Below are 15,858 nucleotides of genomic sequence, written 5' to 3'. Positions count from 1 at the left end.
CCTGTCTTAACAAATATTCTGATTTCAGAAGGCATTTCTGATGCTGCTCAGTTGGGTTTTAGGGTAATAACTCAAATCTGTAAGTGCCTTTCTGAGTCCCAGTGTTGGAATAGTTAGTATGCAAGTAATCCTGTGGCAGGTATTAAAAACTGCTCTGTTATTACAGCTTACTCAGGAGTTTTTGGGATTCTGCCTTGTTTTTATATAGGCTGGCAGAGCAATTCACTTTTTCAGTGATTTTTTAACACAGGCAGCAAAACTTGCAGTAATGAGTCACAAATCTTTGTTTCTGCTGCAGTCATTTAGGGGGAAAATGAGTAACTTAAGTAAATTGTCTTGAGTAGCCTGAAAAATGAAGTCTGACAGTGTCAGATTGGCTGAGCTTTGTAAGGAGGGGCCCCAAACTCAGACTTTTTAGAAGTCAATTTGCAGTTGAATTCATACAAGACATTTTTATTTGATTTTAAGTCACCTTTATGACAGTCTCAGTCACGATTAGCTGTGTTGTCTCTCAGAGTTGTCCTTTACCTGCTGATCCTCTCACTTCAGCCTCACCACTGACCCAGCCCCTGTGGGAGCAATGATGGGAAATGTCATATTTCCCCTTTTTCCTTATGAATTCTGCCCTTTCAGCAATCCTGTAATGGATTTTGTGTACTCACATTGTTTTGTCAGCTCTACACCTAGTACTGTATCTATAACCCATATATCTAGAACTCCTGCTTTAGTTCCAGATTTGCTTTTTCTTCTTTCATGTGATCCTTACATCTGAAAAGCCAAGCCAGCACTAGTGGAATTGCCTCTTCAGTGGGGCAATTAATGACAGGTACAAAGGTTGTTAGTGTTCTTTATTACTGATTTCCTGAGCTGGCTGCAGGGGAGGGAGAGGAGGATGGGCTGATGGCTAAATACAGAAAGCCTGAAGTGTGCCCCATGAGTCCTGTTTATCCCAGAGGATGAGTGATGTGTCTGTGCCACTGTTGTCAGGCCCTGACTAGATAAAAGGTATGGTGATAACTAATAACCTTTAAACAGTTCTGGAGGAAAAGAGGATCTGGGTATGGAGGCTTTGCCCTCCAGAAGTACTTACTAAAGTCAGAGATGCACAAAGCCATGATAGATTTAGTGCCAAGGAGAGGGGAGTTACCCTGCAGACCTACATGCTCCTTCTGCATTTCCTGTGTGAGGAGTTTAGGGAACAGAAGTGAGGCTGATGTCCCTGCCTTTGATGGATAGCCATGAGAGTAGGTGACAGAATTTTGTGACATGTCCAGTTAAAAGTGGGATCATCCAACCACTGTGAATAGTTTCACATCAGGGAGCTCTGTAGGAGGCACAGTCCTGCATACACATATGTAATCTGGGAATTTCTAGGCAGCTAGTGGAAGTGTTTTGGACAGCTCATCCTGGTTTTGACAGCATTCAAAGCTGGCAGCCTGCTTTTGTCTTGGTATGTGAGTGGAAAGGGTCATGTGAGGCTTTCAGGTTACTGCACTGCCTCAGGTTTGGGGAAAAGCTGGCATTCAGTTCTTGTCCAGTGTCAGCCAAAGACTTGGGAAGAATTCAGAGTGGAACATTGGTATGGGAAAAAAAAAATCTGAGGATAGGGATAAGTTATGAGGCCATGGCATGTGCAGCTTAAAGGAAAGGCAGAAGGGAGATATAACTGTCTCAGTAAACACAAGGAGTCACCATAAAGGAGTCTGAGGCAAGTCATTTTCATCAATCAGGAACAGCAGAGCAGGTAATGAAATGCCTAAGTGTGCACCAGGGAAAGTTTAGTTGAAACCCAAGGCAGGCTGATTCCTGTCCCTTTTCCCATTCAGCAGGGGCAGTGCTGGTGGGTTGAGGGTTTGCTGTCATGGGTGAGTTACTGAAAGCTGGTCTTTGTGCCTCAGCCAGAAAATGCCATAAATGCTGTTCCTAAATGATTCCTCCCTAGTACAAGTGAGGAAATTTGCACCAGAGAAATCAAACTCTCCCAGTGCCTCACCCTGAAAGGCAGAGGAAGAGTCTGTGGGGTGCTTTTGGGGGCCTCAGGATTATAAGAGCATATGGAGCAGAATGTCCTGAGTGGGAAGGGCACCACAAGGATCATGGAGGCCAACTCCTGGCCCTGCAATCCCACCCTGTGCCTGAGAGCATTGTCCAAACACTCCTGGAGCTCTGGCAGCCCTGGGGCCATGCCCATTCCCTGGGAGCCTGTTCAATGCCTGATTACCCTCTGGGATAAGAACCTTTTCCCAGTATCCAGCCTAAACTTCTCCTGACACAACTTCAGGCCCTTCCCTTGGGTCCTGTCATTGGTCACCAAAATATCCAGTGGTCCAGGAGTGTTCCATGGTGTGCTGCAGCTGCTTGTGAGTATGGCTGGGACAGGCTGGAGCACAAAGGAGCAGCTGTGGCATCCTCTTTTTTGGGATGGATGCTTCATGGGGCAACCACCTGGTGAGAGAACACCCACTGCTGCCTTGCTTCTATTTGGACCAGTGACTTCAGCATGGTTGATGCAGTGGCTCTGCAGGGGAAGCTGTGGAGGATTTTATTGGAATTTCTATTTATTGCATCATTAGCAGCAGTGAAAGGCTTTGCTCTGTACCAGCAGGCTCCTCTGGTTTCTGAAGGGTGTGTAAATCCACTGCTGAGCTCCTGCAGTGCAGCAGAGCCTTGTGTGGGACCCCTGTGAATAAAATCCCAGCAGTGTCATTGGATTCATTGCCACAGGAATGTGTGCAGGTTTGTATCAGAGTCCATGAATTAGGAAATATAAGCTATTTAGCATAGATGCTCTCATTTTTGTGTGCACAACCAAATTAGCCAACAGCCAGAGAGGAGCAAAAGTTGGTGGGCAATAGGTTGGGGATGTCTGTGTGGATGTGTTCTTGTAGGAGGTGCCTGACCTCTGCCTCCTCCTTCTGGATGAGCAAACACCTCAGTCCTCTTGCTCTTTCTCCCCTTCCAGGCTCTGAATTCAGAGCTCTTCTGCACCTCCACATGTTGCTGGCTGTGCTTCAGCCCTGGCTTTGCTTCTGCTGATGCAGGAAGGACATGAGAGCAGGACCCTTTTCCCTGCTACACTGAATTAAACTCCTGCAAACTTATTCTTCTTGAGGAACTGAGCACCAAGGTCAAGCAGAAAATAGTGTGAACTCTTAACAAGCAGCAAGGGAGCCGTATTTCTTAATAAAACTGTGTACAGCAGTTCCATGGAGATTTAGATATTGGTGTTTTTCAGAGTAATGGCTTCACTCTGATGTTTACAGCTCTGCTGTCCTGTGTGTTTTCCTGCAGGAAGGCTGGGAGTTTGTTCTGCTTCTGAACTTTCCTCTTATTCAGGGAGCATGCAGGACAGAAAAACTGCTCTGTTCTGTGGTGCCAGGAGCACTGTCAAGGGCAGGGATGGCAGTGCCAGAGGCAGGTCTGGAGAGCAGACAAGGGAGGAGATGGCTCAACTCTTCTCCCCTCCATCCTTTTAATTTATCAGACCTGTCTTTTCTCCTTAGCATTACAAATTCCTTTTCTTTAGGTTTCCTCCCTGTCGTTCCCTCACTGCACAGAATTTCAAAACAGGGATCTGCTCAGAGCCTGCAGGAAGATATTTTCATTCATGGGGCTGAAGTTCAGGTGCAGCCATCTTTACATAACCTTTTTTTAATTGCTCATTAAAGCAGAACAAGTGGCTGGTGGTGGCAATGAATTTTTCCCCCTTGCAGACAGCAGTGGCTTGCCAAGGTCACTGAAATCACCAAAGCTTCTCTCCAACATCAGGTCTGCTGGGATTGCACTGCTGCTGACAGATGGACATTTTTAACCTGGCTGCTACATATTCTCTTAGGCAGAGGGAGGAAGGTGTGAACAGGGAGAGTGTTTGGAAAATTGGATTTTTCTCATGTGAAAATAGCTCCCATTTCTTTCATTTCTTTATTATTCTCTAAGGTAAAGAGAAGTGATGGTCCAGGCTGGGTTTGGCATTTCCTCCTTCCCATTTTCATTCCTCCTGCTGCTGGCTGCTCTGAACATCTTTGGAGCTGTGTCTTTGAGTGGGTTTTACCAAATAATGCAGTAGTTACACCCAGGGGCTCTGTGTAGGCTGTGTCCAGAGCAGGCTGAGCTTCATCTTACAAAACGCAGTGCTTTAGATCCATATCCACAGAAAATTCCTTTCAGCACAATTATTCCCACTGCCCCCCCAAAAAAAAATTTAGTATTTTAAAACTTCAATCAAAGTATTTTAAATCTTCCCAAACAAAAAGCCTTTAGAAACTTTTGCCTTTCTTTTTTTTTTGGTGCCTGTGCAAACACTTCAGCTTACTCAGAAATACATTAAATTTTTTTGGACAGACGAGGTTGCTGGGATTTAGGAAGATAAACAGTGTTTTCCCCTTTCTTTTTCTTCCTGTCATAGTTGTATATGCAACTTGATGAGAGATCCTGGCAGCCTCCTTCTCCAGAACAGTAAACAGAGCCAGTGCTGCAGTAGTTTGCAGATAAATAATGTATTACAGCCTGTCAAATAAAGCTTTGAGCAAATACCACTTTAAAGGGTCATATATTATGAATCTGAGTATTACCCTACAAATCATTATTTCCCAGACCCTTTTGATTCCTTATTATGCACAGAGCAGGTCACCTTTTTCAACTCCCCCTAAACCTAATAGAATTCATATTAGCAATATTTCTCCCATGGAAGTTTTTTTTTTAACCTCCAGAAAGAAGCTCCAAGATCATCCCTCAGCATTTCTCTCCCCATCCAAAAGTCCTTGTTGGATGTATTTCTCTTTGCTATCTCAATTAGCAATGTGGCACACATACATTTATTTATTTCAGATCCTTGCTTTGAGATTGTAGGGAATACATCATCTGTTTGCTTGCCTTCCTAGAAATGTTAGAGCCTGCTAAAATACAGCTGGATATTTAGCTAATATGAGTGTTTGAAGAGGAGAGGAGGTGTATCCTTTTGGCATTGCTTTAGGAAAAGTCTGAGCTGTGTTTTCATCATGCTGGCTGGTGTTACAGCTGGGTGTTTCTGTCCTGCACTGATTTGGTGGATCCTAAATGCTGTCTGTGCCAAGTGCAAGGGCCTGGAGGTTGTTTTAGCCATTTTCTTCTCCAGCAGACAAAGCAGGAGACACAAGCCACCAGTGTGTCAGGCCCAAAAATGCCAGGTTAGGAAGGAGGGGCATCATCTCCAGGTATAATTTATCCTGCTTTTCCATGGGAAGTTTTGACATCCACTCATGGTTGTCTGGTGGTGCTGAGCCCTCTCTGAGGATTTTGGTGTCCTTTCCCCAAATGCAGAGCAGGGTCCAGTTGGGTCTGCTGGCAGCAATCACAAAACACTGCTCCTCCTTTTTCAAACAGTTTTTAAAACTCCCCTTTTCTGCTTAGAGAGGATTTTAGCACTGGAGTTTTAGGTAGAATCTTCCCCTAGTGATACTATTGATTAAGACAAATTTATTGAGGAGGAAGGAGAGTCAGCTGGGAAAAGAAACCTTCCCCTGAGAAGTGTGTGCTACCCAAACTTGGCCTTTTTCTGAGGCCATCAGAGCTGCTTCATTTCCTACAGAAGGAGAGATTAAAGGAAACCAATATCTGCATTTAGGTTTGGTTTTTTTGTTTCTGTTCCCCACCAGGATGTTTCTCATGGTGGTGCCTCTGAATTGGTTTGGGCTGGATGCTCCTCAGAGCCTGGGGTTTGATTTCCTGCAGGGGAAGATGGATTGAGTTAGTGGAGGAAAAAAACAATGAAGCAAGGAAGAAAAGATATTATGGGTCTGTTGTTTTATGGTGGGTCCTTGTATTGCTTTTCCATAAAGTTGTGCAATTGAGGAGATGTAGAAGCAGGGAAAATTGCTTATTTGTCCTCTGCTCTCCTCATGTGAGAAAGCTTTTCTCTCAGAAGGAAGGAGAGTGGGGTTATTTGAACAAAACTGGGCATTTCATCTTATAGAGGAGCAGGAATGTGCTCATCCTGTCAGGGTTGTGGGGGAGTTTGGGACTATTTAATGTGTGTTTAAGGTTATGGGTAATCTTTTAAATGAGAAATAAATCAGGAATACCCTGCTATGTATTTGGACTGGCTGCTGGGCCTGGGCTAGCAAAGCTGGTGGACCAAGGGCTGCACCCCATTTCTCCTGCCTTCCTCCCTTCCCACAGGATTCCAGAATGTGTTGGAAGGGATTTTAAAGCTCATCTCATTCCATCCCTCTGCCATGGGCAGGGACACCTTCCTCTACCTCCTCCTGGCCTTGGACACTTCCAGGGATCCAGGAGCAGCCACAGCTTCCCTGGGCACCCTGTGCCAAGGGCCTCCCCACCCTCCCAGGAAACAATTTCTTCCTAGTATCTCATCTAAACCTCTTTTATTTCAGTTTGAAACTATTCCCTCCTGTCCTGTCACTCCAATTCCTGCTGAACTCTTCCATAAGCACCCTAGATTTCCTTTCACATCACGTTGGCTTTTCATGAATTTCAAAACACACAGCCTTTTATATTTCAGGCTAATTTCTTCAGCACCTCAGGTTTCCTGGCCTGCAGGAAGAACAGTGGCCAGCATTCTGTCCCATTCTCCTTGCCTGCTGCAGATGCAGAATCCACTGCTGGCACCAAGTGGCTGCAAGTGGAAGCTGCTCTGGAGGTTCTGGACTCCCTGGCTGGTTGTGTGTGTGCTGAATTTGGGGTGGTGTAAGACCCCCCTGTCCTCTCTTTGTCCCAGTGGGATTTTGGAGCTGCTCCATTCCCTTCTAGACAATGCTGCTTTAGCCCTACTTTTCCTTCTTTAAGATCCATGAAAGGGGAAAATGCTGTCAGAGAACTTGCTTGCCTGTGATAAATCCCAGTGTGTTGTGCCCTACATCCCTTCCTTGTAGGGTTTGGGATTATTTCCCCCCCAGTAAACAGAAAAATAAACCAGAAAAACTGTACAGTACCATCCTGTGCATGGAGGCAAATAATTGTGGTTACCTGGGAATGGGCACTGTTTTTCCTGCTTTTTAAAATACCCAGAGGGTTTTAACACTTCACACTGTTTGTAGGCTGTGTATTGAGTACTGAAAGAAAAATTCCTGTAGGCTTTGCACTTCCTTCATTTCCAAGGGGTGAATTGTGTTTGGCTAGAAAACATTCCAGAGGGTAGAGGAGCATGGATGTACCTCTGCTCCTGGGCAGGGAGAGGGGAAAGGGGGTGTCAGGAGTAGCTGGGGCTTTTCTTCCATCAGGAATCAATGGGTTTCCACCCACAAATCCTTTGAAGCCACATTTCTTTATGGATAAACACAATCTCTGACATACTAGAGGAAAAAAAAAAAAAAAAGCAGAATTCCCTCCCTGAAATTTCTCTTTAAATGACATGCCCTGTTTATCCCTTCTGTAATTAATTTAAATGCATCTGACAGTAGCTTGGAGGCAAGATTTGAACTTTTTGTATCCCTCACTGGGTTGCTGCTGCTTTTTTTTTTTTTTTCAGTTCAGTGGTGCTCATATTTGAATTTGGGAACTGGATGTGTTCATCCAGCTGACCTTTCTGGGCTGACCTTTGCCATGGGCACCACTGTATGTGACAGTGGGCATCTGAATGTTCAGGTTTAATGTTGGAATGTTCATTTTAAAGTGAGATAAATAATAAGCAGAATAGTTCCACAGTTTTCAGACTTTTTTTTTATTTCTTGTGAATAATTGTGTGATGTATCAGTAGAAAAATGAAGATGAAAATTATTTGAATTTTTCTTTTCTGTTTTTTTTTTTTGCATTTGATAGTGCAAAACTAACCACAATCTGAAGGTTTTGTTCCAAAAAAACCTGCAGGGAGCTGGTTCTTCATTTCCCCATCTGCAGGGAGCTTGCTTGTGTTATCCCATGGAGCTGCCCAGTGCTTGATCATTACTGCAGGGCAGGGGGAGAGGGGGCTTTTAGACACCAACTTGAGATTCTCTAAGCACAGTCACCACTTAGGAGGTTGAGCTGAGATATTTGGACCCATTTCCTAGCCTTTAATTAAGGATGCTACCTAAAGCTCTGCTAAAACTCAGGGTATTTTAAGGCTGTTGGTAGAAAAATGCTGATTTGTGTCTTTGGGGATGAAATTAGGAATATTACAGCAGAAGAAAGCATCAGGGCTGCTTTTGAAGCAGTGCTGAAGGCAGATTTTTGTGTCCCAGGGGCATTTTCTTTGCATTCTTCAGGCGTGGCAGAAACTACTACTTTTGCTTTTTAATGAAGAACATTTCCAGCAAATGAGTTTTCCCTCTCCTTTCCCCAGCACAAGAGAATGGGAGATACCCACGTTTTGCATCATCAGTGATCCCCAAAGCCTGTATCAGATGACAGTAAAAATCACCATTTTTCCCCCCAAACTGTGTGGGTCACTCAGGTGAAAGCACAAGGGGGGGCTGAGAAGCAGAATTTCTCCATTTAGGATCTGCCTCCTGCCAGAGTCACCCATACAAATCCCTCCAGCCTTGGTGCTCCACTTACCAGGAATCCCATGGTTTCCCACTGGGAAAAGCAGCCAAAATCTGGTTGATATGGTAATAATGAAAAATTTATTAGCACTGAAGAGCAGCTGAGGCAGGAATGGTCAACTCAGCAGGCAGAAGAATGTCAATCACTGGTACCAAGTTGTTCCCCATGAGTTTAAAAATTAATTTTGTTGTTAAATGTCATCTGGCTTGTGATCAGCTGGAGTGTTAGTCTTGTGTTTCCTGGGAAATTTGAAGGGATATAATTATCCCAAATAAGGGATGCTGAGTGCTGAGATCTGTGAAGCTGGGTGAAGTCTAGTTGGTGTTTATAGATTCACAGAGGTGGGGGAAAGGAAAGGCTGAAATCTCCATTATTCAGCAGGCAAAGACCTGGTGCACCTACCCAAACTGGGGAATGGCTCTTCCCTCCCCCCCTGCAGTGGAAGCCAGGAGACAAACTACTGCTGGAGAGATGGATCAGTGGGGAAAACCTTTCTCACAGCAGCATTAAGAGTCAGGGACTGGAAGGGTCTGAGGATGAGGAGAATTAGGGGAGAGTGAAGTTTGGAGACATTCATGAACCTTCCCTTGCTGGGACACTGCAGAGTAAAATGAGAAAACCTTTGCAAGACTTTTGGTTTATTAAACAGTCCCTGTTTGGAGGAGCCATGGAACCACTCCCTGGGAGGGTGAGATACAAAGGCTGTGAACATGGAGAGACAGCAGGTACTGGAGCACATCAGGACTCTTCCTCCAGCAGTATTTCCTGCAGTGTTAATATTTTCTGGTGGCCTTTCAATGCTGCATGGTGAGGTGGAGCTTTGTGCTGCTCTGTTCCCATCTCCCTGTCTCCTCTGCGCAGTTCGAGCGGCACGAGCCCGTGGACGGGCGGATCACGGAGCGGCAGTTCGGCAGCATGCTGCTGGCATACAGCGGGGTGCAGTCCAAGAAACTCACTGTCATGCTCAAACAGCTCAAGAAGCACTTCCAGGATGGAGAGGTCAGTGGCATGCATGGGAAATTGGGGGGAGTTTTCTCAGCCCTAGGTTGGGGATTCAGCAATCTTCTTTGGAAAAACATCTACTCCGTTTTAAGCCATGGAGGAGAGAGGGAAGAGCTGGGAGTGCAGTGGGTGTCCAGTGTAGGCTGTAGGTTTGTTCCTTATGAAAATAGATGCTGTAATTTTAAAAATTCAATTTGCTGAATGGCACCTTGGGTCTGGAGCCAGAACAAACACTGAAGCCATGCTCCCAGTTCCTGGCTCGACCTTGGATTCATTAGCTGCTATGACCAGGCAGTTTATTATTTAGTTATTAACTTCTGGGAAAAATTACTCACAATTTACAAAGAAGTAAGTTTGCATACCCTACACTCATTAATTCAGTGAGAGACCTTGGAATAAGATATCTGTACCATAAGATGTGCTTTATCAGGTAAGGCAAGTATGGGCTGAGAAATTATTGAGCATTAGAATTTTACATCTGCCCCTATAATGGATGTTCTTTTATTAAGCCCCAATGCTCTTTTATTAACTGGGATATAAACAAGCAATTCATCAAAGTGAGAATGGATGGAAAGTCTTTGGCTGGCTGTTTTAGAGCTGCTTTCTTCTGACATCACAACCAGAGTTTATTTCTTAGCTGGTTGAGGTGCCAAGTGTGTTATAAAACAAAAGTTTTGGTCAGGGTCTACTCCTTTCTTGGTTCCTTAGTAGGATTCCTACATTTACAGGAACAATTTGATTTCTCCAGGAGAAAGTGCTTAAATGCAATATGTGTCTAATAGAAAAGATCAGCTCTGGTTTTGAAGTTTGAAAATTGTTGATTCTTTTGCTGTGATTTTTGGGTTTATATATATATGTGTGTATAGATATTACTGAACAGTAGCTGGATGTGTGAGAAAAGAGGCAAAGGAATTTATTTTGGAAGGTTTCCTACAGCAGATGTTTTCTTCCTTTCATGTGTAAGCCAAGACCCTGACATCTGTGCAGGAGGAAGAACTTCTTGTCCTTACCTTATTCCTCATCCCCAAATCAGCCAGATTGTCTTTCTATTTACAGCCAGCCAGATTCTGAGCAAATCTTTATCTTCCTTTATTCCAAGGACTTTAAAGGAGAGAAAATGGGCAATAGGGCAAAAAGAATTATATTTACAAGGAAGAGAATGGGTGAAAAATTCATGATTCCTTGCACTGGTGAGCATGAAATGCCCATAAACTGTCCCAAAGTCACCCAGCAAGGCTTTCCCTTGGAAGTGTAGTTCTTTTGAGAGATATTTCTTATGGAATCTGTCAAACCTTGTCTTCCTTGTCTGATGCAATAACCTTGACTGCACAAGGCAACCCTGGCAGCCTCCAAAACAACAAAACTCTGGGTTTAATCTAATCTTTAGCTGTTTTCCAGTGCTGTTATTCTGCATTCCTGCTTTTGGGAGTGATAAGTTTTCTTCTATTAACTGCTAATCTGCTTTCATTATTTTTATTTTTCTTGAGGAAAAATCCCATCTTACCCTGGATAGGTGAACTTTGCCTATTCAGCAGAGCTGCCACACTCTGTTTTGTCTAACATTGCTTATGAGTGTCCTCCCCAAGCTGTTCTTGCACAGCTGCTTTTCTTCTAGTAAAAAGGATCTGAGTCACCAGCAATATTCACAAGCAAGGTATTTGGTTTATGCCCCCCTAACTGCTAGAAAACCAAGCTGTCTCTTCAGAAACCAGTGATTCATGTCCTCTCCTACAGGTGCTTCAGGGGCTGGCTGGGGTATTTTTCTGTGGAGATAGCAGTGAGGTGGAATTCCCAGGTGAAAAGTCCTAATTTTTGCAGGAGATGTTTGAGCTGTTGTGTTACAAGCAGGGAAGTGCTTCTGGAGTCTCCCTGCTGCTGTTTCATGGGGATTACTTGGGTTATGAAGGGATTCAGCTGATTTTGAATCAACAGCTGGAGCTACAAATGCCTTGAAAGAGGCAATCATTCATCTGTTGACTTGCCTGAGGCTGTCCCAGTCTCTGATTTTTATTTTATTCTGGTAGCTGGAACAGAGTTAACACTGGTGCTAGCCTCACCTATAGGATTCCTCAAAAAAAAAAAATTAAATTTCATAATTTTGATGGTATTCTTGCTACAGACATCCAGTGGTTTTGTCCACATGAAAGCCACGATTTGTAGGATACATGTGTGTCAATGGTTTTGTTTTTTCAGCTGGTGAAAGGACCATAAAGGCCAGGTTGGGTGGGGCTGGGAGCAGCCTGGGATAGTGGAAGGTGTCCCTGCCCATGGCAGGGGGTGGAATGAGAAGGGATTTGAGGTCCCTTCCCACCCAGACCATTCCAGGATTCCAAACAAGGGTCCATTTTTGCTTGGCCTTGACATCTGCCATTTTGGGGATTCCAGGAAAATATGAGGTTTGTGGCTTTTTGCTTAGAACACTGCAAAGCTCAGATGTCCCAGACAGAGCAGGGAGATCACAGCACAATGTCTTCTTCTGGCACACACCTGTGGTTCCTCCAGGCTTTCCACACTCTCAGTGCCCTGCTCCCAGGCAGGGAGGCATCATGATAATTGCAAAGATATTTTCTCTTGTAGAACCATTGTGCAAAACAGAGGGATCTTTGCAGTGCTTCCTGCAGAAGTACCTGATTTATTGCATCATTTTTTTTCCTGGGACAGTATTTAATTTAATTCTGCTGTACATCCTAGTGTTCCTCTTGGGAAGAGGAGCAGGCAAAAACATTCAAGGAAAGCTCCTGCAGAGTCACCAGGGATTTCTCTCTTCAGTCAGCTCTGTTGTCCATATGTGCTCTCCCATTTTGCCATCTCATCCTTTCTGGCCCAGATCCATGAGTCCAGGGCTGACAAAGCTGCTGTTGCATGTGATGGTGCACACGTAGATCATCAGTGCAGTGCCACATACAGCAAAGATGGGAACAAGCTGCAAATGTCTGTATGGAAAGGCCTTAAAAATGTTCTTTTTCTTTCAAAAGATTGGTGGCTTCTTCCCTCATTAGAAGCTGTTTGAGCAGAGTTAGAGCAGATTGTGTAAATTTGTATTTGACAGTACCTGCTGAACACATCCAGACCATGGAACTGTGCCGTGTTCTGCAGTTAGGATTTTTAGTATCTTGCTCTATCAATCTGTCGTGCCAGGCAGGATAGGAGGAGCCTGAACCTGAACTCCTGTTGACAAGCTGATTTATGTCTCCCAGAGAGGGAGTCTGAGTGGTTATTACTGTGGTGATGATTCACCTCCTCCCTTGGCTCCGTGCCGTGCCTCTGCTGGAGGAGTTGGAGGCTCCAGCTCTTGTCCCAGCAGTGCTGTGCTTGTGCTGGAGCTGAACTGGGTGATAAGATCAGGTGTAGTGTAACCAGGTGGGGTTCCCAGAGCTGTGCTCATTGGCAGTTCTCCTCCTGGGGATCTCAGGATGTTTTTCCATGACTATCCCAGAACGTGGCTGTTGGCTCTCACCTGGCCCAGGTAAGTGGGTGGACAGGGACCCTGCCTCCAGCAGCAAAGCCAACTGGGACACTTCTGTGCTTTAGTGCCACCTTCTGCCACACTGGATTCCCCCAGGGATCCCCAAATCTCTTGGGAGAGACCTTACAGTGCACAGACTGATATTGTCATTGCAAGTGTGCAGGCTTCAAAATAAATTATCAATTCACCTGTTTGCAGGTGAATTGCAAATTCAGCTACGTCCCAGCTGCAGGCTTGTGGTGTGTCTGCTCACATGGGAAATGGTTTTCAGTCCCTTCCCCTTGTGGGACTGGTGGGGCCAGGAGGGGAACAAAAGTCCAGGTCACAACCCACATCCTCAAGTTCCAAGGTTGAGTTTTTGGAGTGTGTGGATGAATTTCCTTCTGGCTACAACTTCAGGCTGTGTCATTTCCAGACAGTGTCCATGATCTCCTTTTCCCATTGCCACATGAGTGTCTTTTCTCTGTCCTAGGGGCTGACATTTGAGGAGGTGGAGAACTTCTTCACTTTCCTGAAGAACATAAACGACGTGGACACAGCTTTGAGCTTCTACCACATGGCTGGAGCTTCTCTTGATAAAGGTATGAAAAGCTGTGGGATGTTCAGGTGCTGAAAGCCTGAGGCAGCACAACTCATGCTGTGTCTTTGGAGTTAGGAAGATGTCAGACAAGCCCAGGCTGTCAGGTTGAAAATGTACCCAAGTTGCAATTCCTCCCTGTAATGAGGTGCTTGGCTCACTACATCCATGGATAAAGAGGGATTTTAGTTTTATACTGCCACAGTTTTAGATACAGGGAGAAAAAAGGCTGACATGTGTACCCTGAATGGATGAGGAAGCAGTGATTTCAAGGTGGTGCCTTCAGAAGGACCAAGGTCACCTAATGAGTGTGCCACAGGCTGTGGTTCCAGATCTCAGTATTTCTTCTTCATTCCCATCTTCTTGAAGTGACCTTTTTTTGTCCTTATACAAAGGACTTCAAAAATGACTGTAAAACAATTCTTGCAGAGTTCTCTTCTGTGGAGGGCTCTAATCCATGTGGCAGAGGCACAGCAGCAGTGGGGCTGGTGGTAGGAACTGCTCAACCCTTGTTTTGTTTCAGCTTTGCTCAAAAATCAGAGACTTTGCCTAGAAATAAAGGCTGCATTTCTAATTGGAAATCCAAGCAGTGGCAAACATCTTCCCTCCTGGGAGTGCTGGAGGGAAAAAGGGGGAGCCCTGGAACACCACTGAGGTCCCAGACTGAGCATTAAAGTCTGTCCAGAGACTCCATTTCAGATAACCCACAGTCCAGAGGAGTGGGCTGAATAAACCTCAGAGCTAGTGTTTCCTGGGGACCTTGGTAATAATGTGGTTTATTGATCAGACCAATCCATATCCTTCTCCTCATCATGTTTCCTTTTCTTAGCTGGTGTGGCTCAGGTATGTTCTTAGATCTAACACACTCATGTAGGAAAAAAAAAAAAAAAAAGGCAAAAAACTCCCAAAATATGTTTCAAACCAAAGTCCCACTCTGCTGCCAGGATCTGTTCACAAGTGGGTGCTTTGGTCTTTAGGGTTTTTTTAAGGGGGATTTTTTTTTTAACACATTGAGAATATAAAAAAGACATGGCAAACTCATTAAGAGATTTTTAGGCTAAGTGGAAACTCTTGTCTACCACAAAGTTAAAGCTGATTTCTTTAGGCAGCTGCAGAATTAAACATTTTGGAAGTCAGCTATTCCAGCTGCTTCTCTTGTGGGAATATTAAGGCATTAATAGTTTTTGGGGCAGTGGAATTACAGAGGGTAACCAGTGTGTCACATCTCTTCTTGTATATGTTAGCAGCCCTTCTCATCTTAAATTTTTTTAGGGGGAATCATCTGTACTCTTTGGTTTAGATCATCATTACCTTAAGACTTAAAAGAACCTGACAGGATTTTCTTTCATTTAAAAGTAAAATACAAAGTCTGGGTGTGCTGCTGCTGCTCTGAGCCCTTTCTGCAGCATCCCAGAGGAGGTAATAGCCCAGCAAATCAAATTTACTCAGTGCCTGCGGGAAATTAGCATTTATCCTGTCGTGGAATATACATTTTTGCAGAATTTAGGTCTGTGTGCAGTTGGTAAATCAGTGTGATTGCTGTTTAATTATGGGCCATTAATGAGCTCGTGCTCACTGAGCTGGGAGTGTTGGGCTGGGATAAGGAAACCTTCCTTGGGCAGAAATCAGATTTAAGTCAAATAAACCATAAATGGGGTGTGCCCTCCCAAAAGTGAAGCTTTGACAGGGTTGCTGGTTACAAACTAACAAATGTAAAAATTACACTGGGATAGGAATTAGGAAGAGTGTAATAATTTGTGTAATAACTTGCTGCTAACAATGCATTAAACATTATTATGATTTTAGAAATGCTGTTTAAAATTTCAGAGGGGGAAAAATGGCTGGTACCAAACAGCCAGAGCTTGACAGCCTGTATTCTGTGCTGAATTGAAGTCACATCTTCTTTTAAAAAGGATCATAAACCTGTATTTTAATGACCCATTTATAAACACCCAGATTATTTGTTTGCCCATCTTTCATTTGCCCAGCAACATAATAGCTGTCATTCTCCTAAATCACGAGGAAGACTTCTCCAGCCTGGACTCATAGCTGGAAGCAGGACATGAACTGAATTTGGAACTTACTCCCCTTTTAGGAGGGTGTGAATTGCACTTTTTCTGGCACTGTGTGCAGCCAGGCTTTCCAAGCAGCCCTTCTGCTGGTGTGGGATAACTCCTTTGGGGTTTAGGACAAGGCATGCATGGGCCAAAGCACGAGGAGACAGCTGAGCCCACTGCTGATCCGTGGCTTGGAGCAGGGCTGGAGCCTCAGGGAGGTTCCTGGAAAATCATTTTATTTGAATGATGCTGCTGGAAACAGCTGCAGAGTGGACAGGGAATGGGGAAGGAGGCAG

General features: G+C 44.5%; 1 protein-coding gene across 3 annotated transcripts in view; it reads left to right on the top strand.

Annotated features, from left to right (window-relative positions):
* The window catches only part of MICU1 (mitochondrial calcium uptake 1), an 84,632-nt gene that overhangs the window by 64,174 nt on the left and 4,600 nt on the right, over nt 1–15,858 (top strand). For all 3 annotated transcript variants that reach the window (XM_056495597.1, XM_056495596.1, XM_056495598.1), the window contains 2 exons: nt 9,322–9,459; nt 13,401–13,509. In XM_056495597.1, the coding sequence (XP_056351572.1) occupies nt 9,322–9,459; nt 13,401–13,509 (247 nt within the window). The remainder of the gene's footprint in view (nt 1–9,321; nt 9,460–13,400; nt 13,510–15,858) is intronic.

Source organism: Oenanthe melanoleuca, chromosome 6 (assembly GCF_029582105.1).
Source record: "Oenanthe melanoleuca isolate GR-GAL-2019-014 chromosome 6, OMel1.0, whole genome shotgun sequence".
Classification (NCBI taxonomy): domain Eukaryota; kingdom Metazoa; phylum Chordata; class Aves; order Passeriformes; family Muscicapidae; genus Oenanthe; species Oenanthe melanoleuca.
Note: the sequence above shows the minus strand (reverse complement) of the source record. Positions and strands in the feature narration are given on the sequence as shown.